This window comes from Zootermopsis nevadensis, unplaced genomic scaffold (genome assembly GCF_977971745.1).
Source record: "Zootermopsis nevadensis isolate Lab colony 2312 unplaced genomic scaffold, Znev_1.0 Znev_ptg000023l, whole genome shotgun sequence".
Taxonomy (NCBI): Eukaryota; Metazoa; Arthropoda; class Insecta; order Blattodea; family Termopsidae; genus Zootermopsis; species Zootermopsis nevadensis.
This window is the reverse complement of record NW_028259155.1, coordinates 3,243,103-3,268,370: the sequence shown is the minus strand read 5'-3', so window position 1 is coordinate 3,268,370 and position 25,268 is coordinate 3,243,103. Positions and strand designations below refer to the sequence as shown.

Genomic DNA, 25,268 nt, shown 5'->3' with positions numbered 1-25,268 from the left:
TGTAACTTTATTTTATCATTGTATAGCAAACGAATCAGACGTTTAATATCCACACTCTCGTATTTATTTTTTAAGTGGTTTTCTCTTCAACATAAGTAAGCCTATTATATTATATTATATATATATATATTATATGTATTTGGGTATATAAGCCATAGAAGTCAGAAATTCGTATACTAAATTCTTATTAACTATTACCGATTTTTTCATTTCTTTACGTCTATTCTAATTTATTTAAAAAATATATATTTTCTTTTCCGTCTTTTTGATTTTCTTCTATTCTTTTCTTCTTTCCACTTCTCATGTTTATATATTCATTTCGTTTTCTAATTTAACTTGGATCGGCTCATTACGGCTTGGATTTTACTAACGGGAAAACAAAATTATTAATCGGCCTAAAAACATTGAGCGCGGTGGTGTTCGCTCCATTCTTATATGAGCACGCTGTTTAAATGTGACAACGTTATTTTACCGATTAAAGGAATTCTGTGTGATTCCATTGGTCAGAACTTTGTACCAACTTTTATTAAGGTCCCTCGAATTAATCAGAAGTTGAATGGAAACTTAGAAACAAGGTAAGTATGATACTTTTTTATTTAGGGTTAAGGTAACTTCTGTGGAATAAATAAATTATCCTATGAACTTCCATCTTACTTCTGAGGTTGACGTCCGTGCCTCTAGAAAGAAAGATAAATTTGTCATACAATGTTTTTGTATTCTGTCAATCTTACCTGAATAATATTGTGAATTATTCATGATAGATATCGTGTCTGTGATAGAGTCATCTCCATATCTCTCTGTCTTACTCACTCATTTGATGACAAACAATCATTGGAGCGCGTTATGGAGATGCTCAAAATTAACTGATGTCAGATAGAATTACAAAGGCCTTTTTGTTATTAGAGATAAGCCTGAATAAGATCCCAGAGGGATTCTGGCGCGCTGCTTGCAATTATAATTTCGTTTGTGTGTACAGAGGGCTCTGCCATCTGTTTGCATAGCCGAATGGAAAAGCGTCGTGGCTAATCGAAACCGCCTACGCTCATAAGGAAAGGAACTGAACATCCCAAATAAAAATTGCGAAGGACGGACAAGAATTTGTTTTTATCTGTTTCGGATTTAAGTGTGAGTGCTTCTAAATTTGGAAAAGGTTGCTGGGAAGTGTCGAACTTGGTCACATTGTTTGTGGTGCTAGAAAATATTTTGGTCTGGTTTCTTGTTCCTTGTATTATCCCACTCCGAATCCTGCTTTTAAGACACTGCACGTAATTTCGTCAAGAGTTAAAACTTTTCTTATCGCTGCAAGTTAAGAAATTGGTTATCGCGTCCTGAGTGTACAGCCTGCTGAAACAAAAGACGAAAGCTCCCCCCCCCCAAATTTATACTTAAAAATATTAAAAGACTTTTGAATGTTCAGAATTTTACACAGGCGTTTGTCACTGGTATTCTCGTTGGTATTATTATTATTATTATTATTATTTATTTTTTAGTGTTCTGTCTGACGACAGGTCCATATGAAGAGGATCCTTCCATCCTTTTCTCGGACTGGGACCTGTTCATATACGTTCTTGGCAGATGATCCAGAAGTGGTTTGCCATTGCCTTCTTCTGTGTGTGAATGGAGTAATTGTTGGGATGCCACGGAGGAAAACTCCGTGTTGCCTAGACCACGGCCTTGCCCAACACAAGTTATAAATTCGGGCATCGAACCCGAGACCCCAGGATTACAAGGCCAGCGTTCTAACCGCTAGACCACCTCATCTTATTATTATTTAGTGTTCTGTCTGACGACAGGTCCATATGAACAGGATCCTTGCATCCTTTTCTCGGACTGGGACCTGTTCATATACGTTCTTGGCAGATGATCCAGAAGTATTTTGCCATTGCCTTCTTCTGTGTGTGAATGGAGTAATTGTTGGGATGCCACGGAGAAACCGGGGAAGCCCCCGGAGGAAAACTCCGTGTTGCCTAGACCACGGCCTTGCCCTAATAATTAAGTAACATTTATTCTCACCAAACTACATCAACGAAACATGTTTCATACCGCCGCCATTAAATGATTTTTAAAATATTTTAGGTTCATTTCGATTTGATATTTGTTATCTCAAAGAGTCGCGTAACGTTTCTGACAAAATTGTTATTAAACTCTAGAAAAGTTTTCTGAAATGTTTTAGGTCTAAGCCTATTGAATACGTACTTACGTTCATCATGATGATACACGGTATTCTTCTTCAGCCCTGAAGATGAATACCGTGTGTATCGCCGAAACGTTGCCGTCTCCCTACTTGTCTAGTCGACGCCAAAACCTAGAATTACACAGTATATCTTCTGACTTCATTTAACAAGTTCTAAAAATACCAGAACCAAAGCAGGGAAACACTAAACGTAATAAATTGGGGAGTTTTTTTTTTTTCATAATGTGAAACAAGTTCAGAAATATCACCTGCCATCTACTACCCACAAACCTTACTATAAATAACACGTACGAGGCCCAGTAGGACACGTATTTTCCTTAGTGCTCTTTAAAAAACAAAATAAAATATATTATTTAAATCTTGTCCGTCTAATCACAATAAATTCTTATTAAATATTAAAATATTACAATAATTAACATTTTAAATATTAAATGATGTTCTTTATCGAAATATTCGATTTACATTAGACCATCATTTTTCATGTTTCACGACATGTTTCAGTTCCTAAAAGAACCATCCTCAGGTGTATATAATTATATAAAGCTTCAAAACGATAAATAATTTCAAATACAATTTTCATACATTATGCTAGCGTGCATTTTTATTAGATTTTTACCAGATATCAAACGATGTTCTTTTTCAGATTTTTATTCCATTTTTAATAACACACTCGATGTTGTTCTGTATATATACATCATGCTCAATGTGAAAAATGATGGTCTAATGTAAATCGAATATTTCGATAAAGAACATCATTTAATATTTAAAATGTTAATTATTGTAATATTTTAATATTTAATAAGAATTTATTGTGATTAGACGGACAAGATTTAAATAATATATATTTATTATATCACAATATGACGCAACTTTACCATCTTAAAAATAAAATATAGCGAAACACTATTAATTAAAATCATACTAAAAGTTGCTAAGTAAATCATGAATAAAAGCCAGTCCCACGAACTAATGTCCTATAGAATAGGTATGTGAGCCTCCTAAGCAGCTAGTCACGGAGGAGTTGTTAGTATTCCCAACAGAATAGCTTTCACTAAGATAACTACAGTCATCCTTTTCTTTACAACACACGTGACGTGATTCTTTTATGTTTTTGTTCAACATTGAATAAGCCAAAAGAAGGTGTAACATGCATCCTCCTCACTAGAAGTTTAGTAGAGTATGAAAGGCGTTTGGACTCCAGGTTGGATCCAACGAAATTTAATTCTTTAAACTCGGCAGCTTTTCAAAATTAGTATTTAATTTTTTTTAAGGCGTCTTATGTTAAGTCGTGAAACTCATATCAGAGTAACATCTGCATCTGGCCGAAAATATTCTAAGGATTTATAACATTTTAATATTTTTTTTTAATGTGTGGCGATGCAGATAAATTCATTCAGATTAAAATGTTTCGATGAAACTGATTTTTATATTCGGTAAAAGTATTCTAACAGGTTTTGTTCTGTGGTAAAATTCACGTAGAAACGTATCTGCTAACGAGTTCCCCTCACTGACAGCTGGAATAAAGTGGTTTTACCCTCTGTAGCATGTCGATCAATCTTCAATCCATTTATTCGTGTCAGTGGATTCAAATTAAGTCATCGCCCTGAACAAACACAGAAAAGATTGCATGAAAAATTTACGCAGGGGCGAAAATCAAAATTTATTCCAGATGATTAAATAAAATGTTCCTTTTTTGTTCTTCAAAACAAACTCTGTCTTAATTTGGATTGGCAGAGATGAATGCGATCAGGAATCGGTGGGCTATGGTTGGAGGTAGGATGCAGTCGCGTTCAAATATCCAGTAATTTAAATGACAAATAATTATTTATTTTTAATCCCGTATTTTTTTTTATTTATTTAGTGTTCTGTCTGACGACAGGTCCATATGAACAGGATCCTTCCATCCTTTTCTCGGACTGGGACCTGTTCATATACGTTCTTGGCAGATGATCCAGAAGTGGTTTGCCATTGCCTTCTTCTGTGTGTGAATGGAGTAATTGTTGGGATGCCACGGAGGAAAACTCCGTGTTGCCTAGACCACGGCCTTGTCCAACACAAGTTATAAATTCGGGCACCGCCGGGAATCGAACCCGAGACCCCAGGATTACAAGGCCAGCGTTCTAACCGCTAGACCACATGAAAAAAATCTGGATAATAACAAAAAAAGAAAGTCTTCGAAATATTATGAAGAAAATTAATTGGTCTTACGAGCCGAAAATTCGTAAATTTTTCTCTTAGAATTATTTTGTGTATTAATTTTAGGCATTTTGGATAATGACCTTTTTCAGGGCGTCGCATGTCGTGATATCTCAAAAACAGGGGTGGTACACGTCAAATAATTTGTTTTAATAACAGTGTTTATGTTCAGAAATGAAATTTCTTTTATGTCGCCTCTAAAAGGTGAACACAAAATCAGACTTTGTCGTCTCGTACCATGTCAGAATATCGTATTATTTTTATATAAATTTATATATCGTTTTCTTGATTATAGACCTTTTTTTCGACACACAAAAACTCATATTTTGCTCGCTAAATTTATGTACGTCTGTCAGAATATATTACGTATCAATTATTTCAATAGATGACATTAACGATCTAATATTTATTAACAGAGGAATTGTGTGTTTCCTTCGACACAGGAGAAGGTTTTTTTGGATTAGCTGTTCGTCTACGTAATTCTCCCTACCCTACCAGTCGTAATTCCGCCATTAATCCATTGTGTGAAGTGTCCTACAATCCTCAACACCACGTTATCACAACCTTTGCCTTTATTTAGGGCTTCACCTCTGACCCCGCCATTTGCCTGAAATCGGAGTAAAGAAGTTAACTTAATGTTCTCTCTTGTACGGGGACTGTCCATTGTATAGAAACGTCGCGTCGTCTTTTGTTGTACGAAGTGCGGGCGACAACTGTTGCATTTCCCATGATGACACTTGTACCGAGGGAGTGAGTCTCTCGTCCCCCCCCCCCCCTCCATTCGATTACACTTGAACACATTCTTGAACGCTCTCTGCCGCCCCATGGGCGAAGTAAGTGCATAATGGATGCAACTCTTCTTGTGCGCCGTATCTGGATACTGTATCCTGTGAAAATCCATATTTGGATCTGTGATCTCTAAAACATACGAATAAGATTATATATTTCACGTCATCAAGATACAATTTCACGTGATGATGTCTATTACACAGCTTTTTCAAGTCTGAGGGAAAGAATATACGTTAACAGTGACAACAAAATGGCGTGGAATATTTTGGAACTAACAAAGTTTAAGTAAAACAAAAGACTGCAGAAAATCGCACTGAAATTTCGTAAAATCATAACACACGGCAACGGAAAAACGAGAAATTTAAAGGCACTAACCAAAAAAGTGGAGACTGAGCAATTGTAATGCAGAAAATTAAAAAAAAATTATGTTAATTTGTAGTTTTGAAACACATTGCAACTTCAGTTTCGAAGGTGAAAATGTCTCTTCTGTAGTTTGCATTGCTAAAGCTGTTCGGTATACTCGCTGCGACATCTCTTAGCCGCTGAAGCAACTAAGGCTAATAGTCGAGTTCATTCGCGTCTTTATGGTCGCTCCATTGCCCAATCGAGATCACGTACTTTCGGACAAATAAGCAATGTGGTCGGCTTCTGTTTCGAACAAATAAGCAATGTGGTCGTCTTCTGTTTTGAGGTAATGTCTTGACATTTTTTCCAGAATAAATTGAGGAAAACTCTCGTGTATAAGACTTGTGACTTCTGGAAATGCTGTAATCAGATTCGAAGCGATCAAAATATCTGAGTAAGTCGGGTGTAATGCTTTTTTAAAACCTCTTTCCGACGGATAAGTAAAGGAAAGTCAAGTTTTCAGAATAAGATGACCAGGTTACCGTCCTTATAATTTCAGTAACGACACCCTACTAAGTGTGAGTTATGACACTTTTCAATAAAATGTTTTTTTTCTTTTCGTTCGTCTATTGTCCTGTTGAACGAACCTCCTCCACTCTGGAAAAACCGAGTTTTGTGAGGGGGAAGGAGATTTGATGATGAACTATCGACTAGGGTGCAGGGATGAGTGACTAAAGATATTTTTGGGCCCCGTGGGATTGTCCTAGTGTCCACGTGCAGTTAAAGCGTGTGTTACGTCCGCTCTTCAACTTTCAGATAATGGCGAGGAATACTTAGTTATTCAATATCAATACATCCAACATATTAATATTCAGGCGTTTGTGTACAGAACGTCGCAGTTGAATGATTAACACTTTTTAAGATGGATGTATCCTGATGATGGAGGCAGCAAGTTCTTCTGAATTATCGGTGAACTTCTACCAGATTACACGGCGCAACAATCCTGAAGATATTTTATTTTCATAATTGTAGCTGGAGAACCTAAAATCTCGCTAAGTAATCTTATATTTATTTCGCTTTTCTCTTTAAGCTAGATAAAGGATTATTTATTTATATTTTTATTTTATTTAGTGTTCTGTCTGACGACAGGTCCATATGAACAGGATCCTTCCATCCTTTTCTCGGACTGGGACCTGTTCATATACGTTCTTGGCAGATGATCCAGAAGTGGTTTGCCATTGCCTTCTTCTGTGTGTGAATGGAGTAATTGTTGGGATGCCACGGAGGAAAACTCCGTGTTGCCTAGACCACGGCCTTGCCCAACACAAGTTATAAATTTGGGCACCGCCGGGAATCGAACCCGAGACCCCAGGATTACAAAGCCAGCGTTCTAACCGCTAGACACAAAATAAATTAAGGAATTAACGCTTTCCTCGTCGAATGTAAATAACTCGACAGGAATAATGTGGCTAAATACAATTATTTATTTTTCTTCGTTATATATATTTAACGTTTCATAGTAGAAGCGCTGGTAATTTTGTAATCCGATCAGCGGCTAATTGTCCAATAATTTGAAGGGGAACAATTCCTCTCAGGCGAGATTTGCGTATTGGTCGTGAGTGAAACATATTTTGTAAATGTTTTATAGTGAAATTATTGCAGATTAAAATTTAATTATCGCAATTTTTATTTTTTTTTAAAGAGAATCTTTTACGTCGACATTATTTGTATTATTATTGTTCATTCAAATCTTTCAATTTAAGTGTAGATAAGCCTGAGTAGTCTAACGTTAATATTTTTTGTCAGCAAGAATATTATTTATTAAACATTTCCCTACCCTATTTGCAACCCTTGCATACATTGTATTCTGCAGACGGCTTCTACCCTCCCCCTGTGTACACTGTAAAATAAAGCCCTCGCAACAGCTGCTTAATAGAATTTATTCCAAGCACAAACGTAGGATTATCCTATTAGAGGTGTTTAAAGCCCTTCCTTTTGTATTGTTCGTGTGGTTATTCGCCCGAATAGGTTAAACACTTGGAACGATAATCCTAAAGGGTTTTAACTCATCAGTTACGTAATGAATATGTATTTCATGCTACGGATATTTGGTCTTGTGTCAACATATTTCGGTACTGTCGGGGTTGAATAAATTGTTATAACATTTAGTGGTTGCATTTTTGTGGATTAAATATGTAGCGAATTTTAAAAGAGACCCTGGGATTTTGTTTCGACAAATCGTTTGTGTTGTTTACCATTTTCTATTCTCGCTGTTTTCCTTTATTTATCTTTTATCAAATGTTGTGGCTTCGTACTTGGAAGTTCTCGGATCGAACCTTGACCTGGAGACTGGTAATTCAACGTTTACATATTTTCCCACACCCACTATAGGAAAATGTTGAATGGTGTCTTAAATAGGTCATGACCACCACTACTACTACTTCTTCTTATTCTTCGTCGTCTTCTTCTTCGTCGTCTTCGTCTTCTTCTTCGACGCCTTCGTCTTCTTCGTCGTCGTCTTCTTCGTCGCCTTCGTCTTCTTATTCTTCGTCGTCTTCTTCTTCGTCGTCTTCTCCTTCGTCGTCGTCTTCTTCTTCTTCGTCGTCGTCTTCTTCGTCGCCTTCGTCTTCTTATTCGTCGTCGTCGTCTTCTTCTTCTTCGTCGTCGTCTTCTTCTTCTTCGTCGCCTTCGTCTTCTTCTTCGTCGCCTTCGTCTTCTTCTTCGTCGCCTTCGTCTTCTTCTTCTTCGTCGTCGTCTTCTTCTTCTTCGTCGCCTTCGTCTTCTTCTTCGTCGTCGTCGTCTTCTTCTTCTTCGTCGCCTTCGTCTTCTTCTTCGTCGTCGTCGTCTTCTTATTCTTCGTCGTCTTCTTCTTCGTCGTCTTCTCCTTCGTCGTCGTCTTCTTCTTCTTCGTCGTCGTCTTCTTCGTCGCCTTCGTCTTCTTCTTCGTCGTCGTCGTCTTCTTCTTCTTCGTCGTCGTCTTCTTCTTCTTCGTCGCCTTCGTCTTCTTCTTCTTCGTCGTCGTCTTCTTCTTCTTCGTCGCCTTCGTCTTCTTCTTCGTCGTCGTCGTCTTCTTCTTCTTCGTCGTCTTCTTCTTCGTCGTCTTCTCCTTCGTCGTCGTCTTCTTCTTCTTCGTCGCCTTCGTCTTCTTCTTCGTCGTCGTCGTCTTCTTCTTCTTCGTCGTCTTCTTCTTCGTCGTCTTCTCCTTCGTCGTCGTCTTCTTCTTCTTCGTCGTCGTCTTCTTCGTCGCCTTCGTCTTCTTCTTCGTCGTCGTCGTCTTCTTCTTCTTCGTCGTCGTCTTCTTCTTCTTCGTCGTCGTCGTCTTCTTCTTCTTCGTCGTCGTCGTCTTCTTCTTCTTCGTCGTCGTCTTCTTCTTCTTCGTCGTCGTCGTCTTCTTCTTCTTCGACGCCTTCCTCGTCTTCTTCTTCGTCGTCGTCTTCTTCTTCTTCTTCGTCGTCGTCTTCTTCTTCTTCTTCTTCGTCGTCTTCTTCTTCTTCGTCGTCGTCTTCTTCTTCTTCAATTTTACCTTATCTCTTTCTTATTGTCTTTTATATTTCCTCTTCCACTGTTTATAATCATTTATTTCTGTGTTTTTATTGTGATGCTTTATTATAACTGCACCTAACCTAACATTAGACTTTTACTAAATTTGTATGTTATACAAAATGAAAATTTTATCATATTATATCAGAGGTTGGAAGATCAGACATTTTATGATTCTAACAAATGCATATATTATTTGTCATGGGCTGTTCCTGCCTTGTACATAATTGTTACAATGCTTTAAATTTTAACATAATTAAAAAGGAGAGTGAATATTATCTGTGGATAATATAAATATAGATTTTCTTTTTATTATTCCAGAACTGACTCTGAAGATCTTGGAACCGCGACCACACTGCCACCTGACAAAGCAGGTACAAAGCATTCACTATTTACATTTTTGTGGCTGTACGTAACAGCTCCTTGACTACGTGGCTTATAATGGGACTGCTTTACTTTTACGTACTATAATTTCTCTCCTTTGCTTGCTTGCTATTTTGACACATTTGGTAGGACACAATAACAATTAAATTTGTTTTAATGTGTCCTACGTTTGACAGGGTCGTTACGATTCCTAAAGATATTTGGCAACATCACCAAAGAAGCTGGAGAATCAGTGAAGTTGAAATGTGAAGTTACTGGAGATCCACCACCAACAAAAATCCGATGGTTCAAGAATGAAGCTCCCGTTATCGAAGAGAAAGGCCGTATTGTATTAAGGCGATATAATTCACAGGTAATAACTCAACTAAACAGCTTTTTATTCTAAGAACAGTAGCTCATGTTGCTCGTAAATTTTTCATTTGTTCTCAGTTTTTATTCATTACGATATGTTTACTTTCTGACAAGACAGCTTGTGCGCAATCTCTGTATTCACGTGATTTAGATGAGTGACCTCACAGAGGTGCCATCTGTGGAATTTCTGTCGAACTTTGTGATCTAGCTCACAAACGTCTTTATAAAAGTCCAGAGAATTTTGTTATTTTTCTGGGCGTTGTTTTATTTATTATAATTTTAACGATTTGAAAACTACTGCTCTAGAACAGACTTTCACAGTTCTTTCATTTTTTTTTCCCAACATCTCGAGCGTGTTTACTGGCTTCATCATCACTGATGTCAGTAATAACATGCTCCATATTTTCTTGTAGAGTCATCAGGGCCAGAATGTCTTGGGTTCACGCCTTAGGATTGCACATCTAGATACACACGATACAGGGTACTACAAATGTGAAGCTAGTAATGGAGTACACAAGATGGATTCTACAGGAATCCTGTTAGTTAAGATGAATCGCTGGGGTAAGTACAGATACTCATAGTCTAATTCAAATTCATATCATGCAGAGACAGAAATTCCATTAAAAACAGTTCACTACATACATGTGGGCAGAAATGATGTTATTTCAAAGTATAAAAAGCGTTTGAGAAACTTGAAATCACAATATTTCTTGTCTGAGAAATTTGTCAGAGATCATTTTGTGATAGAAATTTTTTCAACTTGTATGGATATTTGAATTTTCATTCTTCACGAATGTTAGGTAAAACTCATTTATATGCATACGAACAGTAACAATATATGATGTTGACAGAGATAAGAGTGATTATAAATGAAGAACTGCAACAAACTGCTGCTACAGATAAACAGTTGACAGGCAGCCATGATAATGATGCTCTCTTCTTTCACAGGACGGATCAATGCTCCTGCTGATATTCCTAATTTCTCACCAGTTTTCCCCAATTTCCCAGGATTATTAGATGGGTAAGTTAATACTGTATTTTATTTCAATCATATGCTTTTGTATGGCTTCGTCAGCTGTTGCAAGAGACAAAAATAAGAGTTAAATAATTTACCAAACATAAACATTTGTTTATATTTTCCTTCTTCATATGTTATTATTTCATTCAATATCACATTATTTTTCTGTTAACAGTGCATTAACATTACGAAAAACGCTCATCTATGCTCGTAGTGATCAATTTTAGTGTTCAGAGCTGACATCTACACAAATGAGCTAACATTAATCGACAGCCTGGATTTAGAGTCTCTTCGTGTTGATAGAAGATGGCGGGTACAATTTTCGCCGGTCTATGTTTATCTGTTCGTTCGTCTTGTCGATAATGGAAGTTCCATGTGTTGTTTATGAGTGAAGGGGTGTGGTGAGGAAATAAATCACCCAATATATAGCAATGCTGATATAGTTATAATAATATGCAGTTCATATATTTAATTTATTTTAATTTATTTTCGTTGGTGTTTGTGAGCGGCAACAAAGAGGAGCCGGAAACAAATGAAACTGAGTATGCAAACAAATTGCTGCTAATGTATGTGTCACAATTTGTTTTCGAAGGTGAAAGAACCTTGTTTCATGTAGAGCGTAGTTAACCTAACCGGCTGTACGTTTGAAGATAATATTTCTGTACATTGCGATTATGAATTACAACGTGCTGTTAAAAGTTTCTAACCTCTTCGTAATATTGACGTCATATTTTGGAATGAATCGGAAGATTGAAGGATTAAACAAGTTCATTAACATTGGCGTAGGTTATGCAGTTGAATTGTACGAAAATGGAAATTTCTTTATCACTCGAGAAAATTTTATTGGGGATCAGGCCTAAACCTTTTGTTTTTCAAAGTGTGACATGTATACTGCATCAGATTTTCAAGCAAATGTTGATTTGTGCACAATAAAATGGAATGTACAATATTTATTTTTCAGGGTTGGTAATGCTGATGTGAATTTGGGTGGTTCAGTCCCTCATGGTAATAATGGTTTAGGTCCCATACTGTCGCCTCCTTCAGGACCCCACACTTTCCAGCCGGGGCATGGTTTACAACCTGGAACAGGTTATGGCAGTTCAACAGACCCTGTTGTCTCATCAGGCACAGATAATGCTGATGTGTTACAGAAGGAAGGACTTTGCCAGGTTTGTGGTTGCATTAAAAAAAGTACTTAAAAATGTAACATAATTATGTCATAGTAAGATTACAGGAAGGACGAATAACTAGTGTGACCTGTCCGATGTAGTGGCTGATATGATAGCAGGTGTTTGGTAAACTTTAATTGATGCATCCTGTTATGTCACTTTGATAAAAAAATAATTTTTGTGAATCCTTTGTATGCAGGTGTACCGAGGTACGAAGTGCTTCGGTTTTGTTGGCAACAGAACGATCTTTGTACCTCCGAGGATGACACAGAAATTACTTGAAGAAAAGCTCGCTGCTGCGTTCATGGTCATCGCCCATTCCACGTAGGTTCCGTGAGCACATCGCACTTTGTTCAGAACCCTTTAAATACACGTTATAAATATGACTCTTCCTGTGTAGATTCATATTTGCTGTGGAAAAATTAGTGTCATGCTTTAAAAAATTTATCATTTTCTCGAAATTTACAATTTTTGTCTTAGAAACTTCTGCAGTGTATGCCTACAGCCAATATTTTAGAGGATAAAATATCTTTTCTTCTCACTTTGTCTCAAAAAACTGTATACAATGCATAGGAATCTTCAGAATCGATGCTCGATTCATACGTACGTTGGAATTATCTTTATTTTGTTCAGAATTGTTCATTTAAATGTTCTGTTTTTCCTAGGGATCTTTCTCCGAGTTGTGATTCCTTTGCTGTGCCATCCTTGTGCTACTCAACTTTCGCACTTTGCCGTGAAGAGGACGTTGATCCGTCTGGTTCGTCGGAACACTGGAGCAAAGTAGCGTCGAGAGAGCCTCGTAGGATCTGTCGAGACGATTGCGAGATCTTGGAGAATGAAATGTGCCGTATGGAGTACGCTATTGCAAAGAGGCACCCCTTAATTGGTCAACAGTTGGCGCTACCTGAGTGTGGGGATCTTCCTGCGATTGGCTCTCCTGACAGTGAGAATTGCCTCAAACTTGGGATTCCAAGGCCTGAGAATGTTGAGCCAGGTAATTCTTTATGGTTTTCCTTAGGATTTCAAAGCAAATGTCAGGATAGTACCTTGAATTAGGCCGCGACCGCTTCCTTCCACATCCTGTCCAATTATTCACTCACTGTCATCCTCTGAACTTACGCTATATAGCCTAGATACTGAAAGTGTAATTAAATATCCTATAAATAAATTTATAATTAATAACTTTTTTGTGAATAGTTTATAAGTGTCGTAGTAATGTGTCACTTTATTTGTAATTGTTTTTAGTTCAATATGTCCTCTTAACAGACGAGTTGTGTTACACTGGAATGGGCCAGTCGTACAGAGGAATGGCACACATGACGCACTCTCGCAATAAATGCATGCCGTGGAGTCACCAGTTCTACGTCAAGACTTCGGACTATCCGGAGCTTGCAGGGGGTCACAGCTTCTGCCGAAATCCGGGAGAAATGGAAGACGAGCCTTGGTGTTATACGGAGTATAACCAGAGGGAGAAATGTGATGTTCCGAAATGTGGTAAGATATGGTAATTGAGAAATGCGATAATGGACGTTCTTGTGGGACTCGTATATGAGGATGACAGACGAGCAGATTGCGGTATAGCCTCGTTAAGATTATTTTTAAGGGATCTTCTGCTAAAAACTTCTTACTAGGAGAAGCACATTAATTTATTCTACTTTAAAAAAATGCAGGAAATCGGGCGACTTGTTTAAATGTTGTCTTTACACAACACACAAGTATTCTTTTATGTGTCTTCATATATTGGGCTGATGAGCCAATCTTCAGGTGACTTTGAAGCAGGTCTGATGTTGATTTTCATGAAATCCTTTCTACAGAATGTTTCGCTGTAGGGCATGGATTAATTTGTTATGTGCGTGTTACAGTGTAGGTCTTTATTATGATCAATCATTTGATTTAAATCTAAAGATGGGCTTATCAGCCTGAAACATAGTGTTACGTAAAGAGTACAGGAAAGAATACTTGTATTTTGTGTAAAGATGGAGTTAATAAACATCTAAACTCTATTTCACAACATTAGACTCCTGTACAATCTTAGGCTACAGTTTATTTTGTGATTCTGCCTCCGCTTCAAATCATTTAAATACCAATTCAATCTGTCTTTGAGGCTATGCAAATGAATTTGAAGTCCCCACACCACAAAGGTTAAGTGCCCAAATACATTCATAAATTAAGTTCTTTGTATGTTTTGCCATAATTACATAATTTTCCTTTCAGTCCCATTAATTTTCATACCATTTCAGAGGTTTTTGTTCCTACAGAATAAATGTCATCTCATTGAATTAGGCCCTTTGCTTTTTACGGGCGAACTTTACTTTTCAGCCTTTGCCTGAGTCTGTTTCATTACGTAAAAGGGTTTTACTATGTAGTACCACTAAAGAATGTGAACAAAAATTTGTACCTTTGTAACGTTAAATTCATCATATGATGGTTGCAGTGGACAGCCTCTGGCTCTACGTCACTGTGTCCTCTGCTGTCCTGGTGTTCCTCCTCATTGTTCTAATTGCCTATTGGTGTTGCTACAAACGACGAAGATCAGCAGGAAGAAATAGCATCAACAGACAGCTTAATGCGCCTGGTAATAAGGTAAGATAAAATGAAATTTGCATTGTATAAAGTCTGTATTTTTGTCGACTCATTACATAATCAGTTATAACTGAGCACAGTTCTTTGCACAAGCAGCATTCTAATCTTACTCCAAATGTGTTACCACCCCCAGGGATTTACAAATGTGGCATTTCTTCATCATTCTTTCTCCCTGGTACTGAAGCCCCTGCTCGTACTGCACCAGGAGCTCCCCCTGCGCCCCAGGCTTCCTTTCCCATGCAGTCTCTCTCAGGCTTTCAGATTCCTTTGTTTTGGCGACCCTGAGCTTGGATGTGGGTTAGATTGTCTACAGTTGCCTCAGACATCAGGGGCACTAAGTTACATATAGGGTCTCCACCCTATGGGGAAACTTTCAGGATGAACTTTAGGCTGTGATATTAGTGCATAATTGATTGAGAATAAGAATTATTATTGTTTGGTATGAATCTGTACCAGCTGTGGTGGCACTTTTACATGAAGATCTGCTCAGGTAAAATCATCGCCCTGATGACGGAGGCAGTATGACCTCTGAAACGTTGGTTAACATCGACCAGACTACACAGCGCAACAACCCAGAAGGCAGAAATCTTCATACTAAGAATCGCCCTGATGACGGAGGCAGTATGACCTCTGAAACGTTGGTTAACATCGACCAGACTACACAGTGCAACAACCCAGAAGACAGAAATCTTCATACTCTGATGACGGAGGCAGTATGACCTCTGAAACGTTGGTTAACATCGACCAGACTACACAGCGCAACAACCCAGAAGGCAGAAATCTTCATACTAAGAATCGCCCTGATGACGGAGGCAGTATGACCTCTGAAACGTTGGTTAACATCGACCAGACTACACAGTGCAACAACCCAGAAGACAGAAATCTTCATACTCTGATGACGGAGGCAGTATGACCTCTGAAACGTTGGTTAACATCGACCAGACTACACAGCGAAACAACCCAAAAGACAGAAATCTTTAAAATCATAAAATTTGCAATAAAATAATACATATCAATTATAAAAAATACCAATGTAACTTTGCTTTTAATCTGTTTATACTTTGTATCCTGTATACTCTGTTTTTTTCCAAATTTATAATCTTAATTTTTTCATCATAGGTATCTGCGTTGAAATCATCGCGTGTATCGTCTCCATCCAAAGGAAGCAGCAAGAACTCCCCGTTCTCGGGTGGAAACAGCCAGTTGATGGAGATGAATTCATTGCTCCCTGGTAGTGGGAACGCTTCTGGCAAGGGGGAGCGTGCAAGTGCTGGTGCTGTTCGAGCAAGAGAGTTCCAGCTGTCGAGTGTCAGGTTTATTCAGGAATTGGGAGAAGGGGCTTTTGGTAAGTTGTCTGACCTATTAGCATTTTACATTTTTGCGTATATTTACGTTGACAACAACGTGTGTCCATATAAAGCTTCAAAATTGTTGCTTTAGCCTTTATTTCTGTTCAGCAGATCGATCAGATCGTAGTGGAGCAATTAAAATGATAAAGAGTGTAATTAATTTGCATTAACATCTGTTATACCGCAGGTAAAGTGTATAAAGGCGAAGTGAACGCAGGTGTGGCTGGTGAAGTGCCACTGTTGGTAGCCATCAAGGCTCTCAAGGAAAACGCCACTCCTAAGACCCAGGCTGATTTCCGACGGGAAGTAGAACTTATGACTGATCTGCATCATCCGAACATTGTCTGTCTCCTGGGTGTAGTCATGAAAGGGGAACCTCTCTGTATGCTGTTTGAGTACATGACACAGGTGCGGCTCTAGTCTAATGTTCGTTTAGCTTCTCGTGATTGATATTTACCTTATATTTTTTCTTAACACCTGCTTTTCTGTTTTTATAAGGGTGACCTCCACGAGTTTCTCATCTGCCATTCTCCTCGTTCAGATGTTTCTGCTTGTAGTGATGATGGCAATGTTCATGTTCTTGAGCAGCCTGAATTTCTTCACATTTCCATGCAGATTTCTGCAGGTACTCGTAATTCCTTTACTGTGTTACAGTCTCTTGTGATCTTCGGCGTTTATTGTGTTTACAGAAATTCTGAAGTCGTTTAACTTGAATAAACATGAATATGATGAACAGAGTTCTTCCATAAGACGTTAAATCAAGTAGAAATTTTGTAGACATTTCTTAACAGACACGAAGTATTGTCGTCATTGCAAGGAATATTAATTTATTTATTTTTAATAATTTAGTGTGACAGGAAGTAAACTTCTGTTAGGTAAAGTCTGTGTGGCTGTCGTCTTGTTGCTGATATGAAGCGTCTAAATAATGTAGCATCTTGGTAAATGGCAGTCATTTTGAATTTCTTTAAATTTCATGGAGTGATACGTTTAATCTTTCCAATAACTCATGTTGAATTTCAGGGGGAATGACAGAGGATTTATGATGTGGTGTGAAGAATTTTATTAAGATTGTGTGATCACTTCCAAAACTTCAAAAGTACCCATACTGTAGCGAATTAATTTACCATACTTGGATTGGAAGTTATATTAATGCCCTGTGTTGATGTTGAAGGAATGGAGTATCTATCAAGTCATCACTATGTGCATAGAGACCTTGCAGCCAGAAACTGCTTAGTGGGCGATAATCTTACAGTTAAGATATCAGACTTTGGACTTTCCAGAGACGTGTATTCATCAGATTATTACAGGTAATATATTTTATTTGGTAACGATTTTCAAAAGGGCTTTTTTTTACCTCTATGTTTCTGCAATCTGAATATATCTTGCAGTTATATAAAAGCTTTGTTGTAAAAAAAACTGAGTTTATGACTGTATTACACTTTTCTCTGCGTTGTAGATCATAAAATTGGAATTTAATTACAAATATGTTAAAATGCTTGTTGTATAGAAGTTTTGTCATAAAATAGTGTGTTTATGACTGTTTGTTATGCTTTCCAAATCATAAAACTGGGAATTTATTACAAATATGTGAATTTTCTTGTTTAACTTCTGAAAGTAAGCGTGAAATCTACAGACACGTATTTCTGTTCTGCGTTACGTAAGGTTTCCCATAAGTTCAAGGCCATAGAAGAATTGTAATTTGGTAAAATATGGAAAAATGTAAAGAGCGAGAAGTGAATTGTTAATCTCAAGTGTAAAAATTGTTTGCCTATAACAAGCTGTTACAGTTTTGTGCTCTTTACATCATCAGTAGTAAAATGTTGCAACATTGACGTGCAAGCAGACCGTTAACAGCGTAATTAGTGAATCAAACCCCATCTTACTATCCAGTCTGTAATATGTGACTGAAGTGTAAAATATTTATTTTTAATACAGGGTTCAGTCCAAATCATTGCTGCCTGTGAGGTGGATGCCTCCTGAATCCATCCTTTACGGCAAATTTACGACCGAGTCAGATGTATGGAGCTATGGAGTTGTACTGTGGGAGATCTACAGTTACGGTTTGCAGGTGGGCTGATTAGTGATCTAAGCAATATTAGGCATTGACTTCCATACGTTGTACCCTTTTTCTGATCATATAAATTTGTCGGTGAATATATTAGAGAACACTGAAATTTATTAAAAAAATATAGGACTGTGAAGTGTCTTTGTTTGTTAGACAAAATGTGGTAAATAACCGCTTGGGTCCTTACAAGGAGGCTCATTTGTTGAAAGGCCTGAGAGTTACTTTACAAATCACTTCATTTTACCAGTAATTTATACTTTTGGAAATTTTAATTTCATTCCAAGGCCAGGCACTTTCCCTTCTAGAAGTGGCATAAGGGATTAATTTATTTCTAATAGAAATTAAGTTTTATTGGGGCGTATTTCTGATTAGTTTAACAAAATCAATTTGCACTGCAATTTGTTACAGCCTTATTATGGTTATAGCAACCAGGAAGTGATAGACATGATTCGGTCAAGGCAGCTTTTACCTTGCCCCGAAGACTGCCCGTCTAGGTTATACACACTGATGATAGAATGTTGGCATGAGGTCCCCAGCAGAAGACCTCTGTTCCCGGAGATTAACGCGAGGCTGAGGTCATGGTGGCCCACCTCACCAAATACTTGTGGTATCCTTGGCAACTATCACCCAGCAGGTATACATAATGTTATTTATCATGATATTACTGCATACAAATAGAGTACTTTGTCTTTTATTAAAAAAAATAAATCCGTGGCGTAACAGCTCAAGAGAACCAAAGCCGACTAGCTTGACTGCTGGCCTCACGTTCACATGCCTAAGCAGAGGTGAACGATCATCCAACCAGATATAGGATGACTTGTGGTCAGCACGATGAACCCCCAGCCATTGCTAGTTTTCCTGACCAGATTACGCTACTTATTGTAGCTCCCCAATTTCCTCACGATGCTGAGTTGGCACCGGTCCCATACACTGGTCGAAAGCTCATGTGAAAATTTTTTTCCCCCCGAGACTTGAACCAGCGCACATTCCATATCGCCGGTCCAAAGCATGATGCCTCAGACCGCGCGGCTACGGTGCGGGACACTCTTTTATTATGAATTTTAATATTTTGATGAAGTGTGTGGATGTTCTTCAGAATTTTCTGTCAACAAATATTGCCAGTGGTTAAATCCATTTGAATGACACATCCCTGATGTGATTGCCACAGTCACTGCAGACATGTTGGATACAACATGGCAAGAACTGTACAGACTTGATACTATTCATGACACAAATGGGTCAGGTGTTTAAGTTTACTAAACTGCATCGACTGTTACTGGTCTTGAAGCACAAATAATTTTTTAATTACTGTTCCGCATGCTGTGAATTGTATTCAGACTTTTAGGAGTACGAATTGAAACTCAAGTTTTATGCATTTTTAGGATGCAGTATAAACTTTACATAAAGTTTATGTAGATTATTTGATTTGAATAGTGGTTCTTTTAAAATAGTATGGGATTTGGAAATGGCAGTCTTATGACGATGTGCTGGTGTGTTAGGCTCACCAGATGTGTCATCCTCCAACTGGACTCCTCCAGTTGCAGCACCAGCAAGCAGCTACAGTGGCGGATCACAGAAATCCAGCACCGGTCCCAGTAACAAGACTGGATCTACTCAACTATCTGTCAATATTTCCACCCCACAGAACTTACCACCTCAAAACTCTGTCAAACCTTTCAACTCTGCACTAACTCAGCCACACAGTCAACCAAGTACACCATCACATATCCATCCATATGGTTCAAACTTCAGAGGGCCATCGTCGTCTTCGACACCGAGTCACCAGTCCCCGGGATCGGCGACACAATCACCCAGCCAGTCTAACACGCCATCACATATCCAGCAAGGAAATGGTTCGGGGAATACTTCGCTCTATCAGCAAAGCCCTGTAACGTCCCAAACAAATCAACACCCAAACCCAAATTCAGTGTTATTATATCAGTCAGGAAAAGGACAGACTTCAAATTTGAATCAAGCCCAACCTTTAACACAAACAAGTGAGCAAACAATGTCCAGTCCCCCTGGATCTAGTGTGGCTTATAATATGCCCTTATTTTCCGCAGAGTCCTCAGGAGGAAAACAAAAGGCAGCGCAGCTGCAAGGGACTCCAAAATCAAGTGCAGGTCAGGCAGTTTTGAAAAGTTTTGGCAAATCTGTAGGAAATAGTGCTGGTAATGGTGGACCAAACGGAAGGCAGCAAGCAGGAAGTGCGCAGCTAATTGTCAGGTTACCACCCCCTTATAATAAGAATGGAAGTGGTAATGTTGAGACCAGAATTTCCAATATTTGAAGTGAATAACCAAAGTAAAAGACACTGATAAAACACCAGAATAAACCAAAGGGCTTGTTAAACAAGTGTTTGTTCTCAGTAAGATAATTTTATATCCATTCCTCTTTATTCAGTTCAGAAGATGAAATTTTGCATTCATTTTACAGTCCATGATTACTCTGTATTTGATCAGACATTGATAGAGATCACAGTATGCTGGGAAATTTTGTATATAATTTTTTTGTATGCTGTATCGTAGAGAAAGACCATGACAACTTGTATTTACAGAGTGGTGAGGCTACATTTTATTTTCACTTGAACATACTCATTACATTTAGGAGCTGGCTAGACTCTCATAATAAATCTTTTTATTCACATATGGTGTACAGAGATGTATGAATTATGTACATGTTTTCTGCAGTGCCAGCGAATGTTGTCGTTCAGAATAATAATATTAACTGTAAAATTTTGTGAGGACCATCTAGTCTAGTACTAATGCTGTTTAAGTCCAAACGCCACACTTTGAAAGTCTGGATAAAGATCTTGTTTTTAAACATGAGAGGTGAGGTGTTGGTTTTGTTCTGGCCATGTGGCTTTCTCGTTAGCAATTGAACGAATGCGGAACCACTGTGAATATGAAGGCATCAACATCCGGACGTTAGCTACTTTAAACATTGTATAAACTGAAATGGCCAACTTTGGATTTTTTATATTGCTTTTCATCATGTCTGTGAGGTAGGCTAGTACAACATGATATTTCAGGTTCTCAAGGTGGTGATTGTGAAGATGGCTGTTTTCTGAGTAGTTGCATCGTGTAGTCTGGACTATCACCCTAATGGTGGAGTTAGAGCAAGTGCCTCTGAAATGTCAGTAAACTTCTGTCAGATTACAAACCACAACTTCTGAGAAGACAGTCATCTTCATTGTTTGTCTGTATGAGGCCAGGCTCGTGGCAGAACCTTTAACTTTTATTCTGAACAGGACACCAGAAGGAAGAAGATTGTAAAATGAAAATGTTACTTTAGAAAAAGAAGTGTATTCTCTTAATATTTCAGAAACTACGAAGTTTTGCGAAATAAAATGGATGTAATTATTACTGAGATGCTATACATCTTGCCACAGACATACAGATTTGTTATTCTAATGGGAAACTCATGTGCCAAGTTTACGCATCTGTAGCTTTCGAATTGCCGGTGTTCGTATCAAGGTAGCAGAAATTTTATAATGTTAAAAACGTACCTGTAATGACATCTTACGTAACTTGTTACTGAAAGTTTATGTTAAGCAGCAATTCTTTAGCTTGTATTAAACAAAACTGAAGCATCTAGATTTATTTCAAGTTTGTGTGATTTTGTATGTTCTTATTCTTAATTGGATAGGTCTATATGCATTATCTGAAATTTGCTTAGCTACTATTGAGCCTTTTAAAGTCTGCAGTATGAATTTGTTTTCAGGAATGCATTTAGTTCTGCAGAAGGGAAAACACAACTAAAAGAAAGTCTTACCAGTGTAATACAGTTTATAAGAAGACAAGACTGTAATATTGTTATGTGCGTGGCAAAGTATGAAATGAATATTATGAAAGTTTTCATTCGAATTGCAAGTAAACGATGGAGTTTGTAGTAGGGGCAGCAAAAGATGTTACTATGTGAAGTGTCCTACACCATGTTCATGTACATGCCAGGATGGTACCTTAAATAAGGCCACGACCACTTCCTTCCACATCCTTTCCAATTCATTTATTCACTAATCTGTTATTTAATGCCGTGCAATCTGACACAAGGGACACAACGAAAATTTTCAGCCAAGAAGTATCAAACCGAAGTCTGTAGGATGTAAGACTTCAGTCTTACCTCATCAAGTCAGCTGTAAATCCAACAAGTAACATAGTACATTATACGTAAAGTGGGACCAGTTTACATGCTCCAAAATTTAGGATTTATTTACTAATATCACAGGATCAGGAAGTTATCTGCTTGTACACATTTATTAAAAGTCTCTACAGCTGAACGCTTATCCTTTCATCGTAATTAAAGGTTTAAACTTGTGGATAAAATCGTAGCCATCTGTAAGGGTTAGTCATTTGAATTTCATTGCCTGAAAAATGATCTTTATTGACACTTTGACAAGCCTGCTTCAGAATGTTGTGCACTTATGTGTATGAAAGTTCTATAATGAACTATTTAATAATAAGAACTGGGGTGGCCCAGTCGGTGTAGTGACTGGCTACGGACTGGATGACCGGTGGTCGATCCTCTACAGGGACAAGATTTTTCCTCTAACCTCTGCATCCAGACTGGCTCTGGTGCCCACCCAGCCTCCTATCTAATGGGTACCGGGGTCATTTCCTGGGGGTAAAGTACAGCTGGGGTGTGACACTGACCGTTGACCCCCATCTAGTGTTGAGGTTAAGAATGAGTAAGAGCTATATGATTTATAGTGGGACAGCTTTACTTTCACTTTTTAATTTAATATTTATAAATATGGTAAAGATAATACCAAAATTCTAAGTTTGTATGAAGAAAACTTTAATATTCCAACAGTAGTCACAGTCAAGACTTGCTAAATGTTCGAAGGAATTCGCTTTCGTTAATTTTCATTTTACAGTGTACAGTTTTATACCAGTTTTTATACAGAAGATAGTTTAAATTAAAGTGACTACAAATAATGTGCTCACTGTGATCTGTGCCATAATGACACGCTTTAAAATATTGAGTCTTAAATGGCTATTCAAATGCACATCCCTATTCCATTTTTACACAACAGACAGTATGAGCAGTTTTGACAGTGCTTGTTTTTATGTCAATTGCATTAAAAACACTACCAGCAGGAATATATTTTGATTCAATTAGGGATGTGAAACTGATAACGTAGTTGATCTCTAAAGAAAGTCATGTTCCCATTCCTGTAGAGTGGTATATGATGTGTACCTGTAGCTGTTTGTATCGCCAAAGTTTGAGAACATTAAATGTGCTGAAGAGAACAGACATCCAAACATTGGCAGAGCTCAGGAATTTGAGTAAAGTTACGAAGTCAAGTATGAAACACTATTGGCCTGTACTACAGATACTTGTTAGTGGAACGTCGTCAGCGCATTCCTTATTGGTTAATTTTTATTATTATAAACACTTTCTGTGTTCTCATCTACAGTTATTTCAATTTATATCATATTTCAAAAGTGTTAATGTCATTTTAATTTTCAGGGTCCATTAGTGGTTTTCGATTATTCTTCTAATGTAATAGTGACATACAACTTTTATCGGTGTTCTGGAAATCCTTACAAAAAATTGTAAGCCATTATTGTTCATTGTGTGCAGTGAAATTTTAATAGGCATTATTTTCTGTTTTGTAATTTATCATACCAAAATTGTTGTAATTACTAATACTGAGAACTGGTGTTGTGATTTTATAAATGTACAGTTTTTATTGAATGTAACAAATGATATTAATAACGTTGAGTGTGTGGATGTATATGATTGTGTGTGACCGACTTCATTTTTATACATTTGGAACTGAAATATTATGAGTATTGAAGTTGGTGCAGAAAAATTCATCAATAATTTATTTGAAAAATATATGTCAAATATTTGAAAGCTGGAAAATGTTTTTGAACCAATTTTTTTTATAAAGATGAGATCTGTAGAGCAACTGAAGAAATAACCAATCACATATTTTGTAACACAGTTTTGTTTGTTATAATTTTAGTAATTGTTCTTTAGGATCAGAACGTGTTCTGTTCAGGGTTGCTAATTAGAGTCTCGAAATTTTGGTCTGGATAGAGACATTTATGAAGGCATTGAAGAAGTGACTTGAAACCACAACAGGCTTTATACTTGAAAGGATGATGATAAATATGGTGACAGTTGCATGGAAAAAGAAGGATTGATTCAGATATGAAAACACCTGATCCAGTTGTCAGGGCAATGAGTCCATCCAGAAGCCATAATTATAGGTTAGAATGCTTCTTTTATGTAATAATGCTGAACTTCGTAACTGGTTAAGTTACATTCTACAGTTAATTATTAGGAATTTCTATTTTGTCATCCTGTTATATTCATGATCTCTCTAGTGTTGCTTCAAATTCAAGTTCTTAAATTATCTTCCAAATTAACTAGGAAGCTATGAATACATTATATAACAGAATAAATTAAGGCTGGTAATATTGCTTTATTATGATTATTATACATTTTGATTTTTGAAAGGCTTCATAAAATTATTATATGTGAAGGACTATACACAATTGTGTAAAGCTGTGCAGAATTATAAATAAAATTCATTTCATGAAAAAGTCTGTTGCACAAAATAGACATTATTTATTATAACAATAAACAGACTTGATTCTGAACTCCTATATTTCACATTTTACCATTCCCATTTTATAATTATATAAAAAAGATGTAATTCTTTTGAGTTACTCTGTGGTATAATTTTGTTAACTTAAACTTACCTTATCTCCTATGAATCTCAGGCTTAAGCCAGATAATTTTCCAGCTTTTATACATTTCCTGCACTAAAGAAGTATTTTGTTAACGTAAGTTTTATATAAAGTTTTAAGGAAACAGAAGTCAAAACAGATAACTTGTGTGTATTTAAATATTTACAGAATATAATATATGATTTTATATATTGATGTGTCTGAGGTTAAAAGAACAAAAGAAAAATGTAAACATTTGTATTTATACGTTAATGAAATTTGTTGGAGTAAAAGAAATGTTTTTTTGGTAGTAAATTTGTATTTGACTTCATTAATTCTTACACAATGCAAAATAATTTTTGAGAAGAAATTTTTTTCAAAATAAACTTACAAGAAAGTCAGACCACATAATCACTTCGTGGCAGAAAGGAATTTTAAACTTTCATTCTCATCATGGGCTTGGCAAAAAAAAGAAGACTATTTCAATATAATATAGGTTTCTAAGGCTCTGGCTTGGCTGTAACTGTATGTTGTAACATTACACAGGAAATGGAAAGAAGTCACCTATATACAGGAATATAAAAAAAAAATGGTAAGGTTAC

General features: G+C 37.1%; 1 protein-coding gene across 9 annotated transcripts in view; it reads left to right on the top strand.

Annotated features, from left to right (window-relative positions):
* The window catches only part of LOC110833034 (inactive tyrosine-protein kinase transmembrane receptor ROR1), a 227,107-nt gene extending 202,126 nt beyond the window's left edge, over positions 1 to 24,981 (top strand). For 6 of the 9 annotated variants that reach the window (XR_015536739.1, XR_015536740.1, XR_015536738.1 and 3 more), the window contains 17 exons: positions 9,386 to 9,438; positions 9,625 to 9,800; positions 10,213 to 10,360; positions 10,748 to 10,820; positions 11,779 to 11,986; positions 12,186 to 12,310; positions 12,652 to 12,980; positions 13,253 to 13,480; positions 14,421 to 14,569; positions 15,689 to 15,914; positions 16,106 to 16,326; positions 16,417 to 16,543; positions 17,090 to 17,225; positions 17,854 to 17,986; positions 18,392 to 18,617; positions 19,483 to 22,622; positions 22,653 to 24,981. Coding sequence is in view for 1 of the 9 variants with exons in the window: in XM_087354678.1 (XP_087210804.1) it covers positions 9,386 to 9,438; positions 9,625 to 9,800; positions 10,213 to 10,360; positions 10,748 to 10,820; positions 11,779 to 11,986; positions 12,186 to 12,310; positions 12,652 to 12,980; positions 13,253 to 13,480; positions 14,421 to 14,569; positions 15,689 to 15,914; positions 16,106 to 16,326; positions 16,417 to 16,543; positions 17,090 to 17,225; positions 17,854 to 17,986; positions 18,392 to 18,617; positions 19,483 to 20,273 (3,349 nt within the window). In the remaining 8 variants the exon portion in view is untranslated. Of the gene's footprint in view, positions 1 to 9,385; positions 9,439 to 9,624; positions 9,801 to 10,212; positions 10,361 to 10,747; positions 10,821 to 11,163; positions 11,360 to 11,778; positions 11,987 to 12,185; positions 12,311 to 12,651; positions 12,981 to 13,252; positions 13,481 to 14,420; positions 14,570 to 15,688; positions 15,915 to 16,105; positions 16,327 to 16,416; positions 16,544 to 17,089; positions 17,226 to 17,853; positions 17,987 to 18,391; positions 18,618 to 19,482 lie in introns of those variants that run through there. The other 3 variants (XR_015536743.1, XM_087354678.1, XR_015536744.1) reach the window with 3 other exon arrangements.
* Positions 24,982 to 25,268: the final 287 nt, after the last annotated feature.